Raw genomic sequence first — 27,778 nt, forward strand, 5'->3', positions numbered from 1 at the left:
AAAGGCTGATGGACTAGCATACAGGTATGCAGACAGTAAAATATGATGCCCCCTACACATAGGCGGTACAGAAAGACCAAAAACACAGATTTCATACAATTAAAGAACTCATTATTCAATATCAACTTTCACTATTTTATAAAACATAAAATTTATGAAGTACACAACTTAGGCTATAAAAAGTCCTGGTTTTTAGGTCAACATTTTTTATTTAGCATTTTCAAAGATCCTCCAATTTGCAATAACAAAGTCACAGGCTAGGTATGGATGAATCAACAGTCAAATCTTTCTCTCTTATCCCTACTTGCCTGAATTTGGGTTATTTTGAGCTTACCATACTATTCTTACACATTTGTTTATTGAATTTATCATTTTTTTGACATTATGCTTTAAGTTGAAAATCAAAATCTCTAGAACAAATGTTATTATGACCAAACATTATATTCATATATAAATAAAATAATTGTATGAAAAAGTAAAATGAACAATGTTAATATTGATGGAATGTTATGATATACATACATATAGATAGGCATTTCATATGTCAATCATAAACAGATACCATTAAGGGCTGTTTTACAAAAACATATATGGGACTAAGGGAAGGCACTTATAAATGGATGGTTGTCAAATATTTTACAGCGAATATAAAAGAGAAAACTGCCTCAATATTTGGTCACCCCTTTTCCTTTAACGGAACTATCCTATTAAGTTAATCTTATTGTGTCTGTTTTCTAATACATCATATTTTCTATCTTCAGATTAACAATATATTTACTCTATTAAAAGGGTAGTTAGCCAACAAGATTTGTTTGAAAAGGAAACCTTATTTCTTGGGTAGAACAAACTTGGTCCCTGCCTATACAAAGAAAAGGACCAAACATGTCGTGTACAGTAAAGGATCTGTCAATATTGTAGACAAGACAGTTATAAAAAGTATATTACATAAAACATTGAAAACAGTATATAATTCATAAAATGCAATACAAAATTACAACAACCTCACAAGAGGCAATTTAACAAATATTATAAACTGATATAAATAATGTAAACTTCAACAAATTACAAACATTATTTACACATTTTTTAAATCATATCTATAAAACTTTGTCTTCAATAAGGTGTTTTACAACATGTTACAAATGGGTTTGGTTTTATTTTAATAAAAAAAAAATACAAAGGAGATTAGTTCAACCTTTACATAGAAAATAATGCTCTTCAAAACTTAAAAACTTTAAAAAAAAAAAAATGTAATTTATCAAGCAATGCTCTTCAAAACATTAAAAAACTTGCTTGTGTGGAAGAATGAAGGAGTATTCTATTTTCTTATTTATTTTTTGTGGATAATCAATTAATTTAAATAATATCAACTTCTTAAAATAAATTTTAGGTAAATAAACTAGTGCTTTTGAAACTTTAAAAAAATGTTTCTGTGGAAGAATAAACGAGTATTCTTTTTTTTTTTTTTAATATTTTTTTATGCATTATGCAAACATAAATATTATTGTTATTCATTGTTGAATCTGCCTGTTGAAAACATTTCATATGATGGCGGAGGTGCTGAAGCCTCAATATGGTCGTGGTTTCCTATTGGTGGTAAAGCTCCATTTCTGTCTAAGGGAGGTAACTTATTACTCCTCTGATCCAAGGAAGGTAACCTACCATTAGATGAATTTCCGTTTGACAATGATGGCAACTGTCCATTTCTATCTCTTGGAGGTTTATCTGTTAACAGCTTAAAATAAAATGAATAAAATTGTACTTGTTGTAATATGAAATTCATATACTTGTAAAATAAAATGCATATACTGTACTTGTAAAATGAAATGCAGAGACTTGAACTTGTAAAATATTATGCATAGACTGTACTTTAAAAAAGAAATGCATAGACATGATTTGGTAAAATCAAATGCATATAATTGTATAAGTCCTAAATTCATATACTTGTACTTGTTCTAAAATAAAATATGCAGATTCTTGTACTTGCTATAAAATAAATGCATGTACTTGAATTTGTTGTGAAATGAAATTCAAATACTTGTACTTGTGAAATAAAATGCATATATTTGCACTTGTAAAATAAAATGCATATACTTGTACTTGTAAAATAAAAAGCATATACATGTACTTTTAAATTGTTGTAAAATATGATGAAAATATATGAATAGTGTGAAATATAATGCATAGATTTGTACGTGTTGTAAAATAAAATGCATATACTTATACTGGTTGCAAAAATTTAATGAACATATGTAAATTATTGTGAAATAAAAAGCATATACTTTTACTTTTTAAAAAGAAAGCATAGATTTGTACTCGTCAAATAAAATGTGCATACTTGTACTTATTAAATAACTATGCAGTCTTGTACTTGTGAAATAAAATGCATAAACATTTACTTGTAAAATAAAATGCATATAATTGTACTTGTGAAATAAAATACAAACATTCACTGTGAAATAAATTGCATAGATTTATGCTTTTTGTAAAATAAAATGCATATACTTGTACTTGCTGGAAAAGAATGCACATACATGTATTTGTTTTGTTTTTTTAACAAATTTTTACTTTGATTCTATTGGGGAGACTTTGTCATATAAATAGTACTTATTAAAGTGATCATGGGAAATAATTTCCAGTAAACATGCATACCTTATATTTTGCCTTATATAATATATAAAATAAAAAAAAATCTACTATAAACACTATTTCAACAATTAAATTTTGGAACTGAATCTGAAACAAAGGCAAATAATATATTTGGATTTGAGCGTGCCTGATGTTGGAAAATCCAGAAAAGCGCTACGAACACATAAATTTTAAAAAAAATTTGTAAGGGTTCCGCGGAACCCAGTGTCTCGCCTACTTTTGCTGAAATTCACAGGCTCAACAAAATGAGGAAAAAAATCAATAAAAATATTCCTCTTGATACTATCTTTTGATTTTAAGTAGCTTCTGTCCAAGTTTAGTAAAAATTCAGGATAGTTTATGAATCTAATAAATGTTTAAAAACTTTAACTGCAGACTGTATGTAATGTTAACTGGAAGAAAACTTAGTCCATTTATAAGTAAAATAAAACAGATACACAGGTACAAAATATTATCAAAATTTCCTTCTAAATACTAGCTTATGATCTTAAACAAGCTTCTGTCTAAGTTTGGTACAAATAAAAAAGTAGCAAAAGATTTATTTTTTTTTTCCAAATTTAACCACAGAGTGAACATGTTATTTCCTGGCAGAAAATCTAAGTCCATTTACAAGTAAAATACGGAAAAAATGGATTTATTTTTTTACAAAATTTCCTTATGCATATTATCTTTTGATCATAAACTAGCTTCTGTCTAAGTTTGATACAAACCCAGGATAGTTTAAGAAAGTCATTAAAATTTCAAAAACTTGAACCACAGTGAATGTAATGTTTCCCCGCAGAAAAACTAAGTACTGGCATTTATAAGTAAAATACGGAAAAAATGTAATTTTATTTTTACAAAATTAACATTTGGATACTATCTTTTGATCATATACAAGCTTCTGTCCACGTTTGGAAGTAATCCAGTATAGTTTAAGAAAGTTATTAAAATTTCAAAAACTTTAACCACAGAGTGAATATTTGTGGACGCCGCCGACGACGACGAAATGTAGGATCGCTTAGTCTCGATTTTTCGAAAAAGGTCGAAGGCTCGACAAAAATGTTTTCATCTTTTATAAAAAAATTCGCCTTACTGTTTGATCTAGCCTACTACTCCGTCTGTCCGTCACAAAGAGACTCTGTAGGTCAGGACCATGAACATTCATAGTTTCTCCTACTTCATATGGACTATTGGCATCTGCTTCTTTCTCTGTGCCGTCCATCATTCCAATCTGAAATGTCATCCATGTTTTAGTATAGTTATGAGAAGGAAGTAGAATAAGAAGAGATACATACAGTAAAACCTGTTTTAAGAGACCACTCAAAGTAGAAGACAGCTCTGACATGTAGGAAACATTCACCTGTACTATTCAAAAAGCATGTTATAAAATGTTTGCTTGTTTAATTTCTTGTATTTTTCATCGCAAGAAAAGTTCCTGGCTATATTTAGTTTTTTTCTCATTCATGTACACATCCATGTAATTTTAACCAATAGTGTATACTGTTTTCATATTTCCTCTTTTTTTAACAACAATTTTATAAATGGCCTACCCATATTATTTAGCCATTAATGACTATATTTTCTTTTGAGAAAAGACAATATCCATCAATTTTATATTCCGTAATTTGTTATAAGATTTTCTTTGACTATTTGTTCCTTCTATCTTTGTCCAGATACATTTATTCTATTGTTGTTTTGTAATGTTATTGAGCCATCAAGATTGTTGTCACTATTTTGGACACATTTTTAATCCAAATTTCAGATATTTTTGTTTTGTTAAATGTCAGGAATTCTGTTCAGAAGCAATTCTTAAATAACTCTTTCCTTTCAAAAAAAAAGATTTGAACCTTAAAATATACTTAGTCAATTTATTTTTAATCAACATTCAAAGATAATGCACATCAATTAACTGTACAAGGGGAATTTCTATTTATAAAATTACAGCCGATCTAGAAGTCATTTAACAATAAAAGATACTTACTTGTGTAGTTTTTATATGGTAAGGAAAATTTTTGTTAGCAGCTCCAGGTCTGGTTAACAACTGAAAAACAGAAGACAGATCTATTTCATTCGGATATACATACAACTTAACACAATGCCCTATCTACTATGGTAAGTGGGGTATAAAAAAATAATTCATTAAGTGATATACTGCTTCTAAACTGCAAATATATATGCCTTAATGGGTAAAATCAAATCAAAATTCTACCGCCATTCTAATGCGATTCATATTCTGTCGATTTTAAAGTTTTTGATGATCTAAATTTTCAAAGCTAAAAGTTACATGATTTAAGAAATAATTCATGGCAGCCGTAGATTTGTTTTCATTTAACCATGGGTTGGGCATTTATTTTCCATCATTCTACCCTGAGTGTTAGCTGAACTGGGAGTTTTGATTACGAAAATTGAGAATATCTGGTAGCATGATTAAGTTGGTCGTAACACAGAACAGCCATTTTTTTTATTACTGTGTTTGCACTAAAGGTAGATATATTGTGATTATACTGATTGACAATAATAGGTCGCCATATTAGAAATGTAAATCAACACAGAAACATAGACATCCAGACTTGTCAGATTTACAGAGCATAGCATGCAAACTTTTATCAATATAATGCTTCTTTTGTCATTATTAAATAATCTTGTGGATTATTATGCAATATTCGTGGCCAAAGACTTATCCATATTGATATCTTGCTGTTGAAAGAAGCTTAAATGGCAAGGGCTCTGTTCGTTAAAAATCATGCTAAAAATGTAAGCTGTGTATCAAATTTTTGCAAGTTTTTTTTACATCTCAAACAAAAGCAGTCAAAATTGTGAAGATAAGTTTTATCACAAGGCTAACTTGGTCTTAAATCAGATTTTAAAATAACCTTATGAAGAAATTGGACAATAATAAAACATAATGTTTTTACAAATTTAGAAAATTTTAAACATGTCAAGACAATTAATGTGTTTTTATACTGATTAGTGCCATTGTAATTAGAATAGTTGTGACAAATATTTTTATTTGTGAAGTTATTGAAATTAATATGAAAACTCAAACAAATAATTGTCATATTTTTAAATGGTATATTGTATGTATATATAACTTTACTTACCAAGAAAAATACATGTCCACAAATAGTAACAAAGTTTGAAACACCAGTGACTGTCTGCTCCCTGACCCACAAATTAATAACAAACATAGCAATAAGTATGGTGATAGGGCCAGCCCAAAACCTGAAAAAAACAAATATTATAAAGGTAATGTTATGAGAAATTTTTAAAAGACCATTTTCACAAAATGATCACAAATAAGCTTTAGAAATTTACTTTTTTTTATGAGTTAAGCCTTCCAATTGATATTTTAACATGTTTTCTATATTGTGATGTTATACTATTGTCTCGGTAAAAGGGAGAAGGTTTGGTACAATTAAAACGTTTAATCCCACTGCAAATGTTGCACCTGTCCTAAGTCAGGAATCAGATGTACAGTAGTTGTTGTTTGTTTATGTAATTTATACATGTTTCTCGTTTTTTTATATAGATTAGACTGTTGGTTTTCCTATATAAATGGTTTTACACTTGTAATTTTGGGGCCCTTTATAGCTTGTTGTTCGGTTTGAGCCAAGGCTCCGTGTTGAAGGCCGTACCTTGACCTAGGCCTATAATGGTTTACTTTTATAAAATTTTATTTGGATGGAGAGTTGTCTCATTGGCACTTATACCACATCTTCCTATACCTATATTCAGAAATCCAGAATATTTGTAGAAAGTTTTTAAAATTTAAAAAAGAGTGAATATTAGTTGATGCCGCCAACAGAATGTTGGATTGCTATGTCATGCTTATTCAACAAAAGTTGCTGGCTCAACAAAAACAGAGATATACCACAATAGTAATGCAAATTTTTCTAATTTAAGACAACAAGCTGACCTTATTTCCATGGGGAATTTACATAGCAATCAGACTTTTTCATAAGACAAGTAATTCTTTCCACTTACCATAATGTATAATAAATAAAGAATGGAATGTAGAACCAGGTTTTCCTGGAATGTGTTACTAAGTTAACAATGAGAGAAACACAAAAGAATGTCCACCCAACCAGACGGAGGGCTATCAGTCCATAACCAGCTGGACTCTCGTAGATGTACAAAACTTCTCCTGGGTCAAACACCTGCAATATAATAAACCTGTCATTACAGAACTTTATATCACTAAACACACTTATATTTAGAATGACAGCACATTTGCTTGCTGTGTAATTATGTATAGATTATCTCAAATTAGTTAACTGTAACATGAAAAAACAAATAAAACAAGAATGTGTCCAAAGTAGATGCCCCAATCGCACTATCATTTTCCATGCTCAATGGACCATGAAATTGGGTAAAAAAAAAAATTTGGCATTAAAATTTGAAAGATCATATCATAGGGAACATGTGTACTAAGTTTCAAGTTGATCAGACTTCAACTTTATCAAACACTACCTTGACCAAAAGCTTTAACCTGAAGTGGGACGAACAGACTGTCGAACGAACAAACAGACAGACGCACAGACCAGAAAACTTAATGCCCCTCTGCTGTTGTAGGTGGGGAATAATAAAATATTGTAATTAGATAAAACTATTTTTTACAAATTCTTTAAATTCATTTGAAACTTTAAAGATTTGGTGACATGTCAGAAGAAATGACAAAGCTTTGAAAACTACAGTTGTCTCCCGTAATAAAATAAGTTTTGAAAACTTGTTGTCTCCCTTGATAAAATGAGGTTTGAAAACTACTGTTATTTGAAAACTTCAGTTGTCTCCCTTGATAAAATGAGCTTTGAAAACTACTGTTGTCTCCCTTGATAAAATAAGAGTTGAAAACTTCAGTTGTCTCCCTTGATAAAATAAGCTTTGAAAACTACTGTTGTCTCCCATGACAAAATTTATTATGATTTAGAATGTATATGTATGAGCTTAGTATATTACCTCTGCCTCATACACAAACAGAACTGCATATGTCAGTGTGAATATACTAAAGAATACTGCAAGGACAATGTATAATGGTGTGGAGAGCTTTCCTCTAACTATTGTATAACCGTTAGCCATCAGTATCAACATCAGGACAAACATTATATCACTCATTGCTTGGAACAAACGTCCTGAAAAAGACAAATATACTACAAATGTGTATTATTTATGGAGAGTATGGGAACATTATAGTAAAAAATTCTATTAACACCATGTCTATAATTACCCAGAACACTGCTGGTTTAAAGAACTACCTGTATTGCCATAAATATTGGAACCAATTCTAAAATGTGTCTAAATTATTTTGTCAATCATTATCAACCAATCATAATAGATGAATAAGGTAGATCCATTGGTCTTATAGCCATAGTTAAATAATTTTATCAAGATTTGTGACGTTTTTTTAAAAAATAAACAAGACTGCATGTGTTGTCAGGTTTTGCATGCCCCAACTCTAAGTTCCAAGTATCTTATTTTACTGATAATCCAAATGCAAGTAGTGTAGACATATCTTTTAATTTTAATTAAAACATCAACACATGTTTCTTCAGAATCTGTTTTGAAAGGTTTTTTATTCTAATAACAAGCAAGGGCAATAACTCTTATTTTACCTGCTAGCCATGTCCCTGTTTCTTCATATCCTGTGTTAGCATATTTCCCCCATCCAATCACCAATAAAAACAACCCAAAACAGTTGGAGTAGATACAAAAAATATACATTTTGTATGTTGTATGGAATAACTGCTGTGTACTTAACACATCTGAAAGGAGAACAAAATGTCATTTAATTATAGGTCATTTCAAAATTCTAATAAATAACCCCACTGGCAACAGAGCAGTTCTTCCCAATTAGCACTTATCATGCTCATATTTTGTTTTGAATTGGTTTGGAGATTTTCATCTAATTTGAGAGCATGAAATATTTATGTACATTAATCATTTTCATGTTAAATTTAAAATGTAGATACATATTTGTTTTTCGTTCATTTTTGTACATTAATTAGGCCGTTACTTTTCTCATTTGAATTGTTTTACATTGTCATTTACGGGGCCTTCTATAACTGACTATGGGGAATGGGCTTTTCATATTCATGATCACTAAGAAACAAAAATCTTAGAATAAAGATATAAATCAAGAGATTAACTTTACAAGTAGTTCATGCATGTTAGATTCAATTTTCACACTATGAAATTTTACAGAGGGATATCTTATAGCACATCATAAAAGACTTTTCTGATTACGTCATATGGGTCATTAAATCCTTGAAAGTTATTTAATATCATAATCGTGATATTAAAAACAAGTTTAAATCTTTATAGACTAAATGGTATATGTCTCTTTTGTTGTAAGCTTCTTACAATCACCTTAAGTACCAAGATGACATAACTTGATCCATGATTTAGTACCTGTTTAATCCTACTTAAATATGATCAATAACGGTAACAAATAAGGAAAATCAAGCATTAAAAAAACAAATCGTTTATTTCAAATTTGTTTAATCATATAGGCCTGATAATGACTAGGTAGGAGTGTTAACCCTTTCTTCAATAACGAAGCCTTTGGATGCCACCCCCTTTACTCCATAATGACGCCTTTGGACACCTGTGTAGTATCTCAGTAATGAATGCTTTGACTTTGAAATGTCTGTATTATACTTAACAAAATTTGTATCCAATATGAAAAGGATATTCATAAGAATATCTGACTTTAATTTATTTTATGAAATATTTGTTTTTTGCAATGCATTAATACTTTGAAACATATTTTGAGCATTTCAATGACAAATCATATGCGAATGAAGCATGCAAAAAAATGATCTCCATTGAGGAAAGGGTACAGATCCAAACTTTTATAAACCTATTATCAATACAGCCATACTTACATCCCACTGCAGAACATAAAGCTCCTAAACCCATATAAAGCAGGAAAAATGTAATTACTATTGGTAATATATCTGAAAATTAAAAAAAAAAAGTAATTTTTCATAATTCAAAGCACATAAGGTTCTACTGGCAATACAGAAAGAAGTTTTGATCAAACCCTACACAGTTAAATGACTGCCCTGCAGCAAATGGTGTTGATCTTTATGAAGACAAATTCAAAGATGTATAACTAATTGCATTTTCTTGTTATATTCCAATAGCTTATTAGACACACAAAAGAACTGATAAATATGATAGGTTGTTTTATACAGAATGAAAAACTATACAATTCACTTTGTACAATATTAAATGTGGGCAATAATGAAAATCCTACAAAAACATGAAAACATTGTTTTTGTTAAATACTTTTAAAATGAGGATCAGACCTACATGTATCACAATTTTTGATTGTTACATGCCAGATACTTTATCATAAGTTGATAGCACACTTAATGTAACCTTTTATAATGGAACAAGTAAGGGGAAGTAATCCTCTGAGTTAACATCTAATTTTTATATTAACTTACAGAATTGATCAGCAGAATTTTCATGGTGCAACAATTCCCCATCCTCTCCATTCATCATATGCAAACTGTAAACTATCTTTAAACCTTTCTGTAAAATAATAAACGATGCAATGGTCAAACTCAGTTATATTTCAAAGGGACATAAGTCCTGTAAAAATAAATGATCAGCTCTGATTTCAAAATTCATCTTAGACTGATAATCCTTCAACTTGAATTTCATAACAATACTACAAGAAAAGTTACCTTAAAAGTACCTTTTAAACCATGCAAATTTCTTAATTACTAATATTTCAAAGGGGTATAACACTTAGAAATAGAGATATAAATTTAATAAAAATGTCAGTGGATCTGGATCTGCCACTGAATGGACACCCAGTTTTTCTATGTCCCCTGCAACACATCACACAGTGGACAATTAACTGGGGTAACAGCTATCTCTCTGAACCATGAGCCATTAAAATGAGGTTAAGAACAATTGATATATGTCAGATGGAAACTTCATACCATAACACCACTGTATACATATAAGATTCTACCACTGCATCGTGTGTAATACGATATTTATCCACTCGAGACAGTTAAATTTTCAAATTTACAACGCGAGGATTGCCCGAGCATTTTAAATATTTAAAATTAAACTGTCGAAAGTGGATAAATATTGTATTACATGAGATGTTGTGGTGGAATCTGTTTCTCTAATGATTTTCTAACATTATGCAGGCAAACTTATTCCTTCTTTTCGAATGATCTGCAAAAAGATGTGTTCTTTCTATGTGACATCATCAGGCATGGTCACGTTTTTTCATGCCGTCACAATAGGAATTTCAGAGGAAAGCAAGAAAATTTGACGTCATAATCGGATTTTAACCAATGAAGTACTGAGATCAAACGAACCACATGTTGATTAAATTTTGTATACAATGGGTGCAGAAAGGGATAAATTGACGAAGCATTAGAGAAATAGTAATACACATCTAGGCGACTAACCTTCTAATATATAAAGATATATACAAATAGGTAATGACATCACCTATGCATGATAAGTATTCCTATGTTAGGCATACTTTCTCAGGTGAGACAAAAATATACATTCTTTTGCTAGAATTCCTAAGCAAAATCTACCAGTAGTGATTCTCTTGTTCAATAGAATAATTCTCTAAAAAAGCCCAAAGATGAGTTACTTATAGTACCTTTTTAACACCATTTTAGTGTGAACAACTCCAATAATACATGACCTACCTGTGAATTGCAATTTCCCATAGCTATAAACCACCATTTTGCTCTTGACGATGAGAATGTAACTTTCCTGACACAGTTCCAGTACATACCATCAGTTTTATTGACAGGGGTACAGTTCCCAACACCAGAGTTGTCTAGTGGTATAATCTGGTTGTCTACCCAACTCAATAAAGACACTTGCTCTTGACATGTCTAGAAAAGATATCAAAACTTTAAATTTTCTAGATGTATGAAATAATGTAAATATATACACTGCGTGGTGAAGCTAACTTAAAAACTAATAGAACTTTTTTAATGTATGAATGAGTGTGTTTAAGTTCTTAAATAGACATTTATATAATTTAAATTCTGTAACTGTATCAGTTTATTTTCACAAACTGACTAACGCCTAAAAAGATTGAATGATGATTGTTGCTATTTTTAAGACATTATATTTACACATATTTAGATGTATTTTGCCTTCAAATAAATTCACAATGGATCCTTATTGTTGTTACTATCTTATTAGAACTGATTCACTAGCCTGATTAAGGAATTCTTTATTTTACTATGGTTAATGTTTACGCTTTAGATTGCAATAAATTTGGAAGGTCAGACAAATGTCCTAGCTGAAGATCATAGTTTCTGGTTTAATATATAATGTTGTATGAAATCCTTTTTGTAGTACTACAGCTGATATTTCGATGATTTGAAAGAGAGCATAATTTCATTTTAACTGTTAGTAATTTAGAGCTAAAATAGTTAATCAGAATTTGTTTGGTTATGAGTACCATCCTTTATAAATTCATAAAATCTTTTACTTCAATTATGTTGTGGGCCTCATTGGGGTTTAAGCGTGAAACAGGATTGATAATTTTTTGTAAGCATGACATGTGAAAGCCAAAATATCATGTCGTAAAACTGGGAAATGAGGTCTAGCAGGACCCAGATAATGACAAACAAATGAGAATTGCTTATGTATATAGTGTAAGCAGGATATGGGAATCTGACAAAACAGTAAGCAGGATCCGGGATCTGAACCCCCCAATGAGACCCCCTATACTGGTAGAGACATTATAGTGCTAAGAATAAACCACAAAATCTTCAGGAAATATCTGACAGAACAAAAGATCAAATGGCCAGTTTCATTATAATTGACAATGTCTAGACACACATTATTATTGGTTGATGTTATATATATTTACAGATGTCAAGAAAATACCTACGTTTATGTAAATCAATTGTTTAGGATTGCCAAAATAAACCATTTGAAATTATTATTAACATCAAGTTATGTAGATTCATTGATAAAGTGATGTACTATTTTTTTGTTGATTTTTTTGTTGATTTACATCAAAATACATATTTTCCAATGGGCTTGAATGCATTTTTTTCCAAAACTCAAAATAAAGTATCAGATATATAAAACGATCAATTTTACCTCTACGGTAAATCGGTATTACAAAAATAACCACAAAATTGACACAATCCATAGTAACATTGTAAATTGAGAAATTATTGCGATATTATCATTTTAGCGATATTGATCATGAGTTATATCCTGTTTAATTCATTTAAAAAATTTAGAATTGCAAGTTTAAATTATTGCGATTATAAACTTATTGCATTTTTCACAATACTAAAAACATCAACATAATTTGTGAATTTATAGTAAGTGAAAATATCCTTACCTTTCCAGTTTTGTAAGCTTCATCCCATTTGTTATCAAAGTACAGCAATAAATCCTGTCTGGCATAACTCTGAATTGAAAATAAATTCATAATAAAAATTTGAGACCATAAAAGAATAGTGAAAATATAAGTGAACATTGCATTGATAGAAGATTCCTTAATATTATACATGTACAAGAGCTAGGGTTTTTAGAAAGGTGAGTCTCTGATTGATTGATAAGTGTTAAATGCCACTTCCAACACTATTGTGCTATTTTGTTGAACCCTGTGAATCTGAGTTCTCACTCATGAAAAGTCATTTTTAAAAATGGCAAGTTTAAAACTGTATCACACTGTTTCAAATTAACATTTATAGCAAAACTTCAATTTGGGCAAGGTGAACCAACACCTGAAGTGGTTATCGTGCGGTTGGGTAAAAGTGGGTGGATACCTATAGGTTTTCACAGTTGTCTTTCACTATAAAAGTAAAATAAAACAATAGAGGTTGGTATGACGACGTTATAGATATAAATAGAAAGTGAAGGTGAAAGTAAAATAAGAATCTAGTATAGTTAAAAGTGAAAGTTAGTCAATAAAGTTATTAACAATGTGGTTAGCAGCTATTCTTGCACGTCTGTGTAGTGGTCCTCATAGAATTTTTAGTGGTAATATTGGAGAAATGTTGGAAGTAGCTCATAAAATGTCAGTTCATTTCCAAATTGGACAACACCCCATTGAACAACCTACTGCTGCTCTATTGTTCGGCGAACCACACAAAGGCCAAATTTGTACTTCACTGTTTTATTTCATGTATAATATTGTCCTAAAGACGCCACGCTTGTTGGCGTCACATGTCGACCATAATAAACTCTTACCATGTGGTAATTGAAGGATGTTGTTGTCTTTGTTGATTTATTTATAGCAAAAGTTGAAAATTCATTTAAATTTGATGTCATCTCCTAGGTCTATAATTACTTATCTCTTATTTTCAATTTACATCAAATTGTGTTTTTCAGAGTAGTAACCCAACCTTCACAAACAGATAGCTATTTGAATGTTGCCTTTATTTTGAATAGACAATGATAAATAGAGTTCTATTAATAAGCAATTTACTTTGCATCAGTCTTAGATAACAAAATCAACTAGTAATTAGAACTTAGAAGAGGAAACAAATATGTCCCCAATCAAATGCATTGACCGTCAATAAAAGGGGTTTCTTACCCGGGATCCCCTCCCTTGATTTGTCACTGCTAAATGTATAACTAGTGTTAAATATTGTTTACAAATCTTTACATTTGTACATTTAAATTTAATCGAATTTCTTTATACTTTAGTATGAAATTAATCTGTCTTATAAAATATGCATGATACATGTATATCACCACTTAGTTGATAAAATTCCAATAATAAGAATTTCAGTTCCTTGTCATTAACCTTGTAATGGATTTAATAAATGCTTGACTGATTAAAGACAATTTTAAGGAGCAATGGCTTCGAATTCTCACATATTCCATAAACAATTGATTATATATGTCTTTGTAATGGATTAAGTACTGGACTGATTAAAGGACTAATGGTGTCGGAAATCCACAAATAATTAACCTTGAAGTTGTAATGGATTTAATGGTTGACTGATTATAAGAGTAAGAGCAATGCTTGATTATAGGACCAACGACTTCTGCATCTCATAAACAATAAACCTTGAAGTTGTAATGGATTCAATGGTTGATTGGTTATACGACCAATGACTTCTGCATCTCACAAACAATAAACCTTGAAGTTGTAATGGATTCAATGGTTGATTGTTTATAGGACCAATGACTTCTGCATCTCACAAACAATAAACCTTGAAGTTGTAATGGATTCAATGGTTGATTGGTTATAGGACCAATGACTTCTGCATCTCACAAACAAATAAACCTTAAAGTTGTAATGGATTCAATGGTTGATTATAGGACCAATGACTTCTGCATCTCATAAACAATAAACCTTAAAGTTGTAATGGATTCAATGGTTGATTGGTTATATGACCAATGACTTCTGTATTTCACAAACACTCACCTGTGGATATTCAAAAAAGTATTCAAGCGTGCCTTTCTTAGACAGAAAACAAAATCTTGTAAGGAACTGCCAATTCTGAAACAAACAAATCAAAATATTAAAATCAAAAAATTACTTAAAAATACTACAAAATGTGAAAAAATGTGTATATATAGCAGATTTAGATTTTAGATATAACATGATATAAGAAGAGGTGTTATGAGTACCAATGAGACAACTCTCCATCCAAGTCACAATATGTAAAAGAAAACCATTATAGGTCAAAGAACAGCCTTCAACACAAAGCATTAATTGGCTCACACCAAACAGCAAGCTTGATTGTTTTTGTAAATTAAACTCGTTTGAGAGTTCTAAAAGGTGGTCTGGTGACACATGACACATTGTTTATAGTTGAAGGCTATGGTGTTCTTTGATGTCTTTTGGTTATTTTTTAGATAGGCTGCTGTCTAACTGACATATTTTCCATGTGTCCTTTTTTTAATGATATTTACAATATTGTACAAATTGTATAATTACACTATAAATACAGTTTAGTTATTGTTTTAATAATATATCAATATTTCTTTAATAAATGATGAAATAAACAACAGAAGGTCTCTGAGGCTCTCTCAAACTAAACATTTATCTTACATTTCATAGAGACACATACATTTAGGAGACTTTTTGTACATTCAGTTCACTACGTACATTGTATCGTATAACATGTATATATATAATGATGAAATCAGCATAGATTTGCGATCATTATTTTGAAGAGGGTTTTATTATCCCTCATAACTATCAATTTAAAGGTACACAATAAGAGATGAAAGACTTAGAGATTTAATATGATCTGAACAGATATCACGAAATAAAAGATGAATAATAGATTGTATATTATATGAATTTGAACATAAACATATTACACTCAAGTGCAGTCACACTGAAATGTTTTGCCTAATTTACATACATCATAATAGAATTTATCATGTGTTTATGTTAGAATGCTATAGAATCCATGTACATGATGTACAAGTACCATATAAATTTTAAATTATTGCAATAACAAGAAAAATTTTATAGTTTGTATGTAAAAGAAGTCTATCCAAGGTCAGATGGACATGTACATCTTGCAATCATTCTATACATCATACAATAAATATACTTACTCTACCTAAAGTATTTGAGAACCAGCCTAACCAAGAAGACTTTTTTATGTTGAATCGGCCATAAATAGTGAAAATGACCATTTGGGCAAGATAAGATAAAACCTGTTAGGCAGATATTTGCAAACCATATTTATGGTAGTACCAACTATTATTTATAGTTCACCTACATTTACTGCTTACATATTGAATAATATAGTATTTTAGAAACAGACTACATGTATGAAATTACCATACAACAATGAAAAAGGAGGTTGAATTCAGATGAATCCTGTCTGACAGATATGTGCAATTTAGTCCTTATAATCATTCATTACAGGCCTACACCACACCAATAAAAACTTAAACATTGGCCAATGAAATATGAAAAGGAACCAGCAAGATCAATCCTGCCAAATGTAAATGCACGATCTTACAATCACTTTCTGAGCTGACTATTGGTTATTTTATGGCAGCCATTTTTTATTTATATTGGAGGAAGCCTAAGTGCCTGCAACTATTTTTTGGCAGCCATTTTTTTGTTTTTAGTGGAGGAAGCCTAAGTGCCTGCAACTATTTTGTGGCAGCCATTTTTTGTTTATAGTGGAGGAAGCGGCTTCGACTAAGTGCTAGCTTAAAAAATACCCTAACATCAGCAGTAATACTTACATACCTAGTCAATTAAGATATAAATTGAGAGCACCAGCCAAAGTACAGGTACTGAATTTTTTTATTTTTTTCCCTCCAAAACACAAACAATTGTCATTTCAGTTAGTAACAGTTGAGTGTAGAAAGTAATTTACAAATCAACTTTAAGTACAAGTAAACTAATTTTCCATGCACTGATATTGTGAAAGTACAAGTTTTTCACTTTTTGTTATTAAGTTCTTTAAACAGCACCATAGCTATTATTGTTAATAAATCAATTCTCCTTTAAACTGATAAGAACTTTTTTGTACAAAAGGTAAACTTGTAAATAAGTAATTTATTTGTGACTAACATACATTTGTAGTACCATATTAACATCTATTATTGAATGAACAAATATCTCATAAGTTGACACTATTATATTGACCATGTTTGCTTTTTAAATACTTGAGAAATCTCTATATATATGGGCAGGAATTCGCTAATGCTCCTTTAGTGTGACATTGTAAGAAAAAAATAAAAATCATTATAAGCTTCTAAATTTTTTACAAATTATTGCTACAAATGGTGTCCTTCTATTTGTAACCAAAAAAATCATTTTTAAACTTGCGTCAATTTGGAACCAAAGCAAATAATGAATTTGGAGCATGTAACATGGACACTTTTTCCAAATTGAGATTAATGATTCCTTAACTTATTCAACGTTCAATATCATATATATTGATCACAAAACATTGTCTATCATCAAAACTCTAAAATGTATATTTTCATTTCTTTCAGAAATTTTGTGAAAACAAGTTTCTTCTACTTTTCTGTCAATGTTACATGCAATGTTTAAGAGAAAAAATACAGTAAGAATCATTTTCTTTCTGAACATGTAAAGGCTCTTTTTCATTGTGTTACCCTCACATTAAAAAATTGTATTAATATTTTTGCAATTATCTCATTTCTGTCATAAAATAGTGACTTAAATGTTGCATGTAACGTGGACACAAAAAATATGAATAATGAACCATGCCAGAATTGACCTTAAAAGATATAAAAAGCCTCCAAACAACCATCTGAATGTAAATTAAACAATAATACTGCCACATTTCTCATATAAGATATTATTTAAATAGTGGTTAATACCAAAACCATTCACCTAAATTTCAGACAGCAGACATATTTTTTAACTATACCAGAAGTTATGCTTGTTCATGGTGGTACACTATGGAAGGCTAAATTAAAAGATATTCAAATGTCAAAATAACCAGAAAAATAAAATTAAGACCAAAGATAGATCAATTGATGAAGGAGTCATCCAAAATTTCCACAACATGAAACATTTTTATATCAGTAAGTAAGCAACCGGTTTTTTTATGCACAGGGATGAGATTGATAAGAAGACAACCCCACAACCATCAGCATCCACAAGTTTCTCACTCAATAACTAATACTGACAAAGTAAGGGTACAAAATGATTACATGTATCCCTCATTCATGTGACACAGTTACACTTAAAACTAATAGTATGAAAAACCAAGACAAAACATGGACAAATCTACAAGAGGTTGATACAGCTGCATTTATTGAGAATCTTATTTTCAATCGTTTACATAACTTCTATAAAGAACAATTTGGGTTTCATCTTTGAGGTTGTTGTCTGATAGACATATTACCCCATATCTCGTTTTATTTCTGCTGGTTAATCTTACATTTATGATAACTTTTTAAGGTTTAAACAATAATTTTATTTCAAACATTCAAAACAAGTTTCTTGTTTCTTGTTTTCTGTCTCCAACATCTTCAACTATCTATCTGAAAAAAGAAAAAAACAAAACAACAATTAATCTACCCTCAAACAGAACCAAAATCCATGCATAGATTATAAAATTTACAATAATATAGAAACTCTCAAATATCTTGTTTCGATTTTTCAATGCCATTTCATCTTGAAAACTTGTTACCTAAACTACAGGAAGCCACAATTTAAAGGGCCCCATAATGACCAGTGTAAAACAATTCAGAAGAGAAAACCAACACCCACTAGACCATAGTCCTGTTTTCAACTTTATTTGGCCTTCTTTTACTTTTTTGTTTCATTGACGTCACTGAAGAGTCTTTTGTAAACGAAAAGCGTTTCTGGCCTACAAAATTTCAATTCTGGTATCCATGATGAGTTTATTATTATTATTTTGAAATCAGAAGGAGCCTGAACCTCTTATAATGCAAAAGATATTCTGGAATGTCAATTATTGGCATAACAATTTAAAAAAAAATGTTACAAATTGAATTCCTCATGATTTCTATAATGAGCATCAGTAAATACACATGATACATGTGTTGACTGGTGATTGAAAAGGGATAAATAAACAAGATTTTGAAATAACTATCTTCTACACTGCTGTAGAATAGTTAAATTGGAGATCACTAGTATGTCTGCATGCACAGTCACCATCATCTGGTTTTCTGACACAGAAAAACACTACTATCTGACTGGCTGAAAGGACCGTCACCACCTGACTCACTAATAGGGACCTTATCAGACTGGCTTACACAGACATCATAATCTGCCAGGCTGATAGGTTATCACCATCTGACAGGCTGAAAGGGATATCACCATCTGACTGGCTGACAGGGACATCACCATCTGACTGGCTGACGGGGACATCACCATCTGATTTGGCTGACAGGAACATCACCATATGACTGACTGGCAGGAACATAACCAACTGACTGACTAATATGAACATCACCATCTGCCAGGTTGACTGGGACATCACCATCTGTAGGCTGACAGGGATATTACCCTCTGACTGGCTTACAAGAACATCACAGACTGACTGACTGACAGGAACATCACCAACTAACTGATTGACTGATATGTACATCACCATCTTCCAGGCTGACAGGGACATCACCATCTGTCTGGCTGCCAGGGACATCACCATCTGACTGGTTGTCAGGGACAGTATCTTTTTGCAGCATCTTCCTGAGAGTTTTCTTCATCACATTTATTGCTGATCATCTTTTTCTTTCTTTGGTTTATATTGCCTGTAGATTTTTTTTATTAAAAAAAGCATGTAAATTTTCAAGACCGACACCAATTTTGTTGTCAATGAAGAAAATACACTTCTATAAAGAATATTTATATTTAGAAATAAAGATGAAGTTTGATGGTGGTAAAACAAGTTAAATTATCAATAATCTCTTTATAGAGCAAAGGAGTTAGTAAATGTTATCAGTTCTGTTCATGCGTGTAACATTGACAGAAAAGTAAAAGGTTGTATGTCAATGTTACATACATGAAGACCAGAAGATATAAGTGGTGTGCTTAATAGTCAACTTTGGAGAAATAATATAATTGCTGCCCAGTAATATCTAATTAATCATTTAGGTTATAAAATGTTATATAAATGTCTGACTTTAAGGAAGTAATACCTTTGCATGTAACATAAAATAATCTTGACACAAAATATTGTTGTCAATGTTACTAACTAGTGTTAAAAGACAAATTAAACAGGAAAACATGAAAACGCTTTAATTTTGTAAAATAAAAATAAGATAATAGCTCCATATGGCAGTAAGTTTTGTTTACGCATGTAACACTGGCCTGAACATGTAAAAGTCTAAATAATAGACTCTGTCAATGTTACATACACAATTTCTTAATGAAAAAAAAGTTTAATTTGGGTTTACTTTATACATTATTTTTTAAAATAAGTATCATAATAATAACTTTGAATATTAAAAATTAGATAAACTGTTGATTTTAACACAGTAAAATCTTCTCATGTAACACAAAAAAGACCTGATACAAAAATCGTAGTCCATGTTACTCATAAAGTTATCATAGGAGCATCAAAGAAATTGTGTGATGACAATATTTCAGATGTTAGTCATTTATAAACTCAGATAAACTCATTTTAAAGCTCATAACAGAGGTTTGGAAATCAATGCTTTTAAAACATTATAATTCTGGGTTATGTATGTAACATTGACAGGAACACCAACAAATGATGAGGAAAAATTGCTGGTCAATCAGGAAAAAAATAAACACAAATAATTAAAACTGATAACTCATTTATTTCTTTAGTATCATTTTAATGAAGCAAATTTAATTTCAACAAGATTTTATTGATTGAATAATTGTATGCACATTTATTAGGTTGTAGCATGTAACCTGGACGCAGAAGATGTGTCAATGTTACATACCTTTAAACAATAAGAATTACAAGTAAATATTGTAAAGTCTAGAAATCAAGAAAGATCAACAACTTCTCTGTTTAGAATTCAGCATAAATTTACATTTGATTTAATATTATGCACTGGCCAATTATGCTTTAAGTGTAATAAAGTAATATTGTTTTTATTCTGGTGTCAATGTTACATTTTATGTTTTCAAATTAAGTGGCCAGTTATCTTTATAATGCTGAGAATGAATACAAGTACTAGTTAATCAAATTGGCAATTAATCTGTGGTATTTCATGTAATAAATTAGATTGATAAGGCAAACCGTACAAAAAAAAGCTTTTGCATGTATCATAGACACCTTTCCTTGGTAAATATTTTCGTGTCAATGTTATGTACAGAAATCTCTCCAGCAATAAAATGGATATCGTAAGGGTCAAACCTGTTTAAATACAAGATAAACTTATATTTTTTGACAAAATTGCAAAGCAAGTCACACATCATTATCAAAGAACCTAATTTACACAGAAAGTGCATGTAACACTTCATTGTGAGGACAAATTAACCTGGTCCCACTCTCTTATCATCTGCTTGATCACTGGTAGATGCCAAGTGTGAAAGATGGCAAAGCCACATTTTAATGTAATTGTCAGTGGGTTGAAATGTGAAAAAAATAATTATGGTAATGCTTACTATAAAAAGTATGCAACTGTTATAAAAAGATGAGTATTATTGGGCAGTATTGACACGAAAATGAAATAAATTTTCTTACCTTCTATATTTTTCAAACTTCAGTTGATTGATAAAAATCATGAAATCCAAATTGTACCCATTGTTGACAGCTTTCAAAATTTGCCATGCTGGACCAATAACTTGTTTCCAAAGCTAATCAGCTAATGAAAAGGTGCATGTAACATTTGTTGACCCGAAAAGTTACATGCACTTGTCCATTTTCAAACGTATTTTATTTGCAGCAATAATCGGATTCTGTACAAAATGGGGTTTCTAAATGATAGACCGATCATTTTGCAGTTGATTTTCAACTATTATAGTAGAACAATTCTTCAGGCATATTCTAAATATGGCTAGGGGTTTTGCCACTGCAGAAATGTCACACTTTTTGTCTACAGTTTTCAACTGCCAGCACTTAACAAGTGCTGATTTTTTGTTGATTTTTTCAATTGGATCCAATTTTTTTGCATTTGGCAATAAAGACTAACCCACTTTGATATTTAAACAATGTTTATTCTCCAAAATTGCATGATTTCTTTATTTTTTAATTGGATAAACACTATTGACCCTAAAATTTCACTAGCGAATTCCTGCCCATATACATTGATATATGAACTTTTAACTACAAACTTTAAGAAATAGTAACTAAAGTTTATGATGATAAATTGAATACATGCAGTAAATTGGTCTACTAATAAAAAAATAAATTGTAAAATCATGTGTCATTTCATCACCATATCAAATCTATCATTTGTTTAAAATAGACCTTTTTATATTTAGGGTAAAGAGTAGTATGCATATATACATGCGTAACAGCTGTTTTCCCTGCACTTTAATGAAACTAATGAATATTTGTGTTTTACTCTGTGGGAAAATTGTCAGGCTATTCGTTGGAATTACAAAACCTTTATCATGTTTAATAATCATACTTTTGGTCTACTGAAAGACTAAAAATAATGGATAAAAACAGAAAATAAAACTAAAACCAAGATTAACATGAAGAGAAAACATTTACTTTACATGTGTATTTTAAAAAAAAATAAGCAAATTAATGTATCGGCCTGATGAATAAACTAATTTTAAAACTCATGTCATATGACATTTAAATTTATTCCATGATGTTGCATTGAATTTTTTTTAAATGATGTTTATGTACATGATGTACTTCACAAAGTAAAACTGTTAAAATTCAGTTTGTTATATGCATAACCACAAACATAGACATATTATCATGACCATGATGACTGTCTGTCAACACTCCTACAGTTAATAATTTACATTTTGTAATACTGCCTACTTTCTGACCCTAGTTTATTGTCCAAAATACTGTTTGTACAAACCAGGTTATTTAATCTGTACAAATGTTGAACATTTTAAAATAGAACTTTACTTTACCACAGTAAATCAAGTTGTCGACATGGCATTGGACCAATGAAATAGTCCTTCTTCCTCTTCCATGTGGTCAATGTAAAAATACATGAAACCTTTAATGTTCTTTTTAATTTAAAGTTTTTAAGAGATGCATCAAACCATGTTCCTTTTACTTTAACACATATGTTACTGTGGATTTATTTATTTTCGTTGGTACCAATTTTCATGGATGAAGGAAAGTTGCATGTTTGTGAATATTTAATTTAGTTGTCTTGCCGCAAGCCTTATGAAAATATGCCCTTCATTGTACATCTAATTTCGTGGTTCAACATGTACAGTTCTCAAGAAATCCACCAAAATTGATATCCAATGAATAATAATGAATCCACACATGCACAGTATAGTATATGACATTTTCATCTAAATGTCTAGATCTAATAAATTCATATTTTATTAACAGCCCTCTAAATAAGATGATAAATGACTGTTTTTTTCAATTTCAATGGGACATTAAAATTCGTGACAAGTAAAAGGACATTTTTTCACTAAATTTGGGTATTTTAAGATGACTTGAAAGTTGCAGTCCTACATGTACATGTATTTCTAATATGGTATAGTAAAATCAATCATACATGTACATGTACTACACATCAACAAACTTCCAAATGACAAATTTGTATGTTTGTGAAATGGCAGGGAAAAAATCTATTTTTGACATTATCTGTAAAAGTGTTTTAAAAAAATTAAAACTATAATAAAAGGTTTCACTCGTTCAAATTGATATGAAACCAATTTCCTTTTTTTTATAATTTATAAGAGTCTAATCTGGTGAAGACAATTTCACACATGTATGGATATAATATTTAGTAGATAAAATTACTCATTTTTATGTTAGTTAACAATTTTTTTATTATTTAAATAGAAAAATGCTGAAGAAGTTTTTATTAATGAAACAAGTTGTCATGGAATAGAGTTTCTTTATAAAATTAGTCCTTTGCTTTCACAATCAACACTGTCAGGTGTGAAACATGCAGGTAAAAAAATAATCAGTAATCATTAGCCAGTATCTCCCAGAGGTATTAACAAATGATTATTTTAAGTTTAATATGTCTATATATGTCATACATTGTACTCCTCTTAATTCTTTCATTGATTTGTATAATTTGTGTATAAATGTTATATTATGCTGTATATTATCTATTGGATATTTATATTGTGTAAATCTAATAAGATGTATTTGCTTATGGAAATAAAGTATTATGAACATGGTCATTAGGATTATCATACTATTACCATAAAACCATTTCAAAACAATATTTATACAAAAGGCTGGTCAAGAAACCCAATCTCAATTTCTGAAGAAAAAAATCTTGACCTAAATACAAATTTTCTTTTTTTTATATATACATTGTATATACAACTCGTCTAAACATCAACCCAACAATGTTAGATCTGTAAATTTGCTTTCGCAAATTTTTGGTTCTTCCCTTGCCGGGATTCGAACCCATGCTACTGTGATATCGTGACACCGAATCGCCTGCACTGCAGCCGTCCCGCTAGACCACACGACCACCTGGGCTCTCAAAAAAAGAGCTTTCGGTGGCCATATGTTACCTTTCCACGTCAGTTTTAATCTAGCGGCGTACTACAGTACATGATATATAAGGCATGAAGATGTTATTGTTACAGATCAGCTAAATTATCTATAGTAAAGGATCCTACAAATTAATGTAAGATACAGTCACAGAAAATAATTATATTCATAAGTACGTCTGAGTCAGTGACAACCCTACAACAGATGTATCCATCGGATCGCCATCAATGATGGTGATACATGGCTGTGTACATAATGTATATACAACTCGTCTAAACATCAACCCAACAATGTTAGATCTGTAAATTTGCTTTCGCAAATTTTTGGTTCTTCCCTCGCCGGGATTCGAACCCATGCTACTGTGATATCGTGACACCGAATCGCCTGCACTGCAGCCGTCCCGCTAGACCACACGACCACCTGGGCTCTCAAAAAAAGAGCTTTCGGTGGCCATATGTTACCTTTCCACGTCAGTTTTAATCTAGCGGCGTACTACAGTACATGATATATAAGGCATGAAGATGTTATTGTTACAGATCAGCTAAATTATCTATAGTAAAGGATCCTACAAATTAATGTAAGATACAGTCACAGAAAATAATTATATTCATAAGTACGTCTGAGTCAGTGACAACCCTACAACAGATGTATCCATCGGATTGCCATCAATGATGGTGATACATGGCTGTGTACATAATGTATATACAACTCGTCTAAACATCAACCCAACAATGTTAGATCTGTAAATTTGCTTTCGCAAATTTTTGGTTCTTCCCTCGCCGGGATTCGAACCCATGCTACTGTGATATCGTGACACCGAATCGCCTGCACTGCAGCCGTCCCGCTAGACCACACGACCACCTGGGCTCTCAAAAAAAGAGCTTTCGGTGGCCATATGTTACCTTTCCACGTCAGTTTTAATCTAGCGGCGTACTACAGTACATGATATATAAGGCATGAAGATGTTATTGTTACAGATCAGCTAAATTATCTATAGTAAAGGATCCTACAAATTAATGTAAGATACAGTCACAGAAAATAATTATATTCATAAGTACGTCTGAGTCAGTGACAACCCTACAACAGATGTATCCATCGGATCGCCATCAATGATGGTGATACATTGTATATATATATAGCTGATGAGAAAGATCTGAGACCACTTTAACTTAAATGTGTCATACATGAAGTAGTCTCAGAGAAGATGCAGGAGGGAACTCTTTAAGTTTGTATTTCTTGTCTTAAAGAATTGCACTACAAAATACGTGCATAAGAAACGATGTCTGTGATATAGAATTTGAATCTGTACTTTAGCAACATCCCTGAATGGTCAATTTATCAAACTGAATTAAATGTAAGGATTTACAACTTTATTAAAGATTTACTCTGTTGAAATATCTCATTTTGACAATCATGACTATACAAAATGAATATGGCAACAGGCTTACACCAAATTTTATTTATCATTTGCTTTCTCTAAATCTAGAGAAAGTAGAATATCACAAAAAAGATAAGCAAAATATATTGTATCTATATTATGGTCTTCGTGAAATACATGTACCAGTTTGATGTCTTTAAAATGTAAGTTAAACATGTGCATTTAAGTTGAACATGTTGAAGTCCATAGTACTTACATGTAGTAAATATTTCACTTATCTGTTTAAAACACTTTTTTTCAATGTATCATGTAATCTTAAAAAACAATGATACATGTACACGCAAATGTGGGGCATAACGGGGGGTATTTGCACGGAAGAACATGAAATAAAATTGCCATTTTAAGATAAACTAACAATTAACAATTTCTTGCACGTTGGTCTTTTTATCGATTTCACGAAACACAGCGAATAACATTAAAAAAACCTTTTTCACGGCTACACATGAAATAAAAATGGCAAAACATGTTGCACCAATACAACCCTTTACCATCCTCATAAATAAGAAGTGAGGAAAAAAGAAACCCAATTTCAATTGCCTTATAGCTGTATGCATTTTTATATCGAAATTCAATGTATGTGTTATGACCCAAAATAATTTTCGACTTTTATGGCTTATACAATTTGATAAGCACATGGTCATGATGGTATTCTATTTGTAACTTTACTTTCAACTTATACAATTACAAGTATCTATCTATCTATCTTCCCGTCAAGGATAGTCCGAGATTACTCTGACGTCCAACGGCTGTTATGCCAGACAAGCTGGGCCGTGTCTGGCATAACAGCCGTTGGACGTCAGAGTAATCTCGGACTAGTCAAGGAGTGGACTCATATTTGAGTGTATATACTCCAGCGTGAGTGAACAGCTAAAAGTACATGTATCATCACATGAAAGATTATTTATAACAAAACATATTTCACAAATTCAATTTAATTAAGGTTGGAAAATTACCTTTTACATATAAAACAACAGGTTGAAGACAATCTGCCAAATGGGGGAACTACATATATGCATGTTTTCCTCAATAAAGTTACATTTTTTTTTGAGGGGGTGGCCTTTTATGAATTTGCATATATCATAAATACATTTAATTTTACAACTATCCTTCCAAAAATTGGACTTAAGCCATCCCCGCTTTTCAAAATCCTGAGGTAAATGTATGATTACAAATTCATAGACAGTATTTGAACAGTTCTGTGAGATCTTAGATTTGTAAAATTTATTCCAAGGATTTGTATATAGTACAAATCGAAATACTTGTTTATTCTTACTCTTAGTTTATTTCTGATATATTTTGGATCCCGAGTGAACGGTTAATTCCGCAAAAACATGTGTTTGAGTCCATGTCATTAAAAATCAAATGTGTCCGATATTTTACAACCAACCACCTTTTTTTCGATTCACCTTGTACATGTACATGTACACTGGTACATGTTGTTCACACAGATTTCATTTGTACACTTCTAAACGTGTTACCGTCATAGGGAACACTATTGTCTTTCTCACCTCTGTTGTAACAAGATTTCCTTCTACACGTTTTCCATGTGAATTTTCTAAACATATTGATGATAAAGTCAAAATAAAAACAACAACAAAGTGGCACATAATCTCAGCAATTCTCAGAATATATGACTTCCGGCCAACATTAGATTACATCATGTGACCGA

The 27,778-nt window shown here is 30.7% G+C and overlaps 1 protein-coding gene across 1 annotated transcript; it reads right to left on the reverse strand.

Annotated features, from left to right (window-relative positions):
• Window positions 1-189: 189 nt before the first annotated feature.
• LOC134699043 (transmembrane protein 145-like) lies at window positions 190-27,778 on the reverse strand. Its single transcript, XM_063560730.1, has 13 exons — window positions 27,618-27,778; window positions 15,029-15,103; window positions 12,989-13,057; window positions 11,319-11,510; window positions 10,080-10,167; window positions 9,513-9,584; window positions 8,241-8,390; window positions 7,588-7,760; window positions 6,616-6,788; window positions 5,733-5,853; window positions 4,613-4,672; window positions 3,725-3,862; window positions 190-1,735 (listed from the first exon to the last, which is right to left on the reverse strand). The coding sequence occupies exons 1-13, from the start codon at window positions 27,714-27,716 to the stop codon at window positions 1,508-1,510; spliced, it is 1,638 nt and encodes a 545-aa protein (XP_063416800.1). The 5' UTR covers window positions 27,717-27,778; the 3' UTR covers window positions 190-1,507.

The sequence above is a fragment of the Mytilus trossulus genome, unplaced genomic scaffold (genome assembly GCF_036588685.1).
Source record: "Mytilus trossulus isolate FHL-02 unplaced genomic scaffold, PNRI_Mtr1.1.1.hap1 h1tg000024l__unscaffolded, whole genome shotgun sequence".
NCBI lineage: Eukaryota > Metazoa > Mollusca > Bivalvia > Mytilida > Mytilidae > Mytilus > Mytilus trossulus.

Excerpts from the sequence above, each read along its gene's own strand:
- LOC134699043 (XM_063560730.1), bottom strand. The coding sequence starts at position 27,716 with ATGTGCCACTTTGTTGTTGTTTTTATTTTGACTTTATCATCAATATGT. Across the intron at positions 9,585-10,079 it reads AAATTCTGCTGATCAATTCT|ATATATTACCAATAGTAATT; the intron begins GTAAGTTAATAT and ends TTTAATTTTCAG. Across the intron at positions 5,854-6,615 it reads TTTATTTATTATACATTATG|GTTTTGGGCTGGCCCTATCA; the intron begins GTAAGTGGAAAG and ends TGTTTTTTTCAG.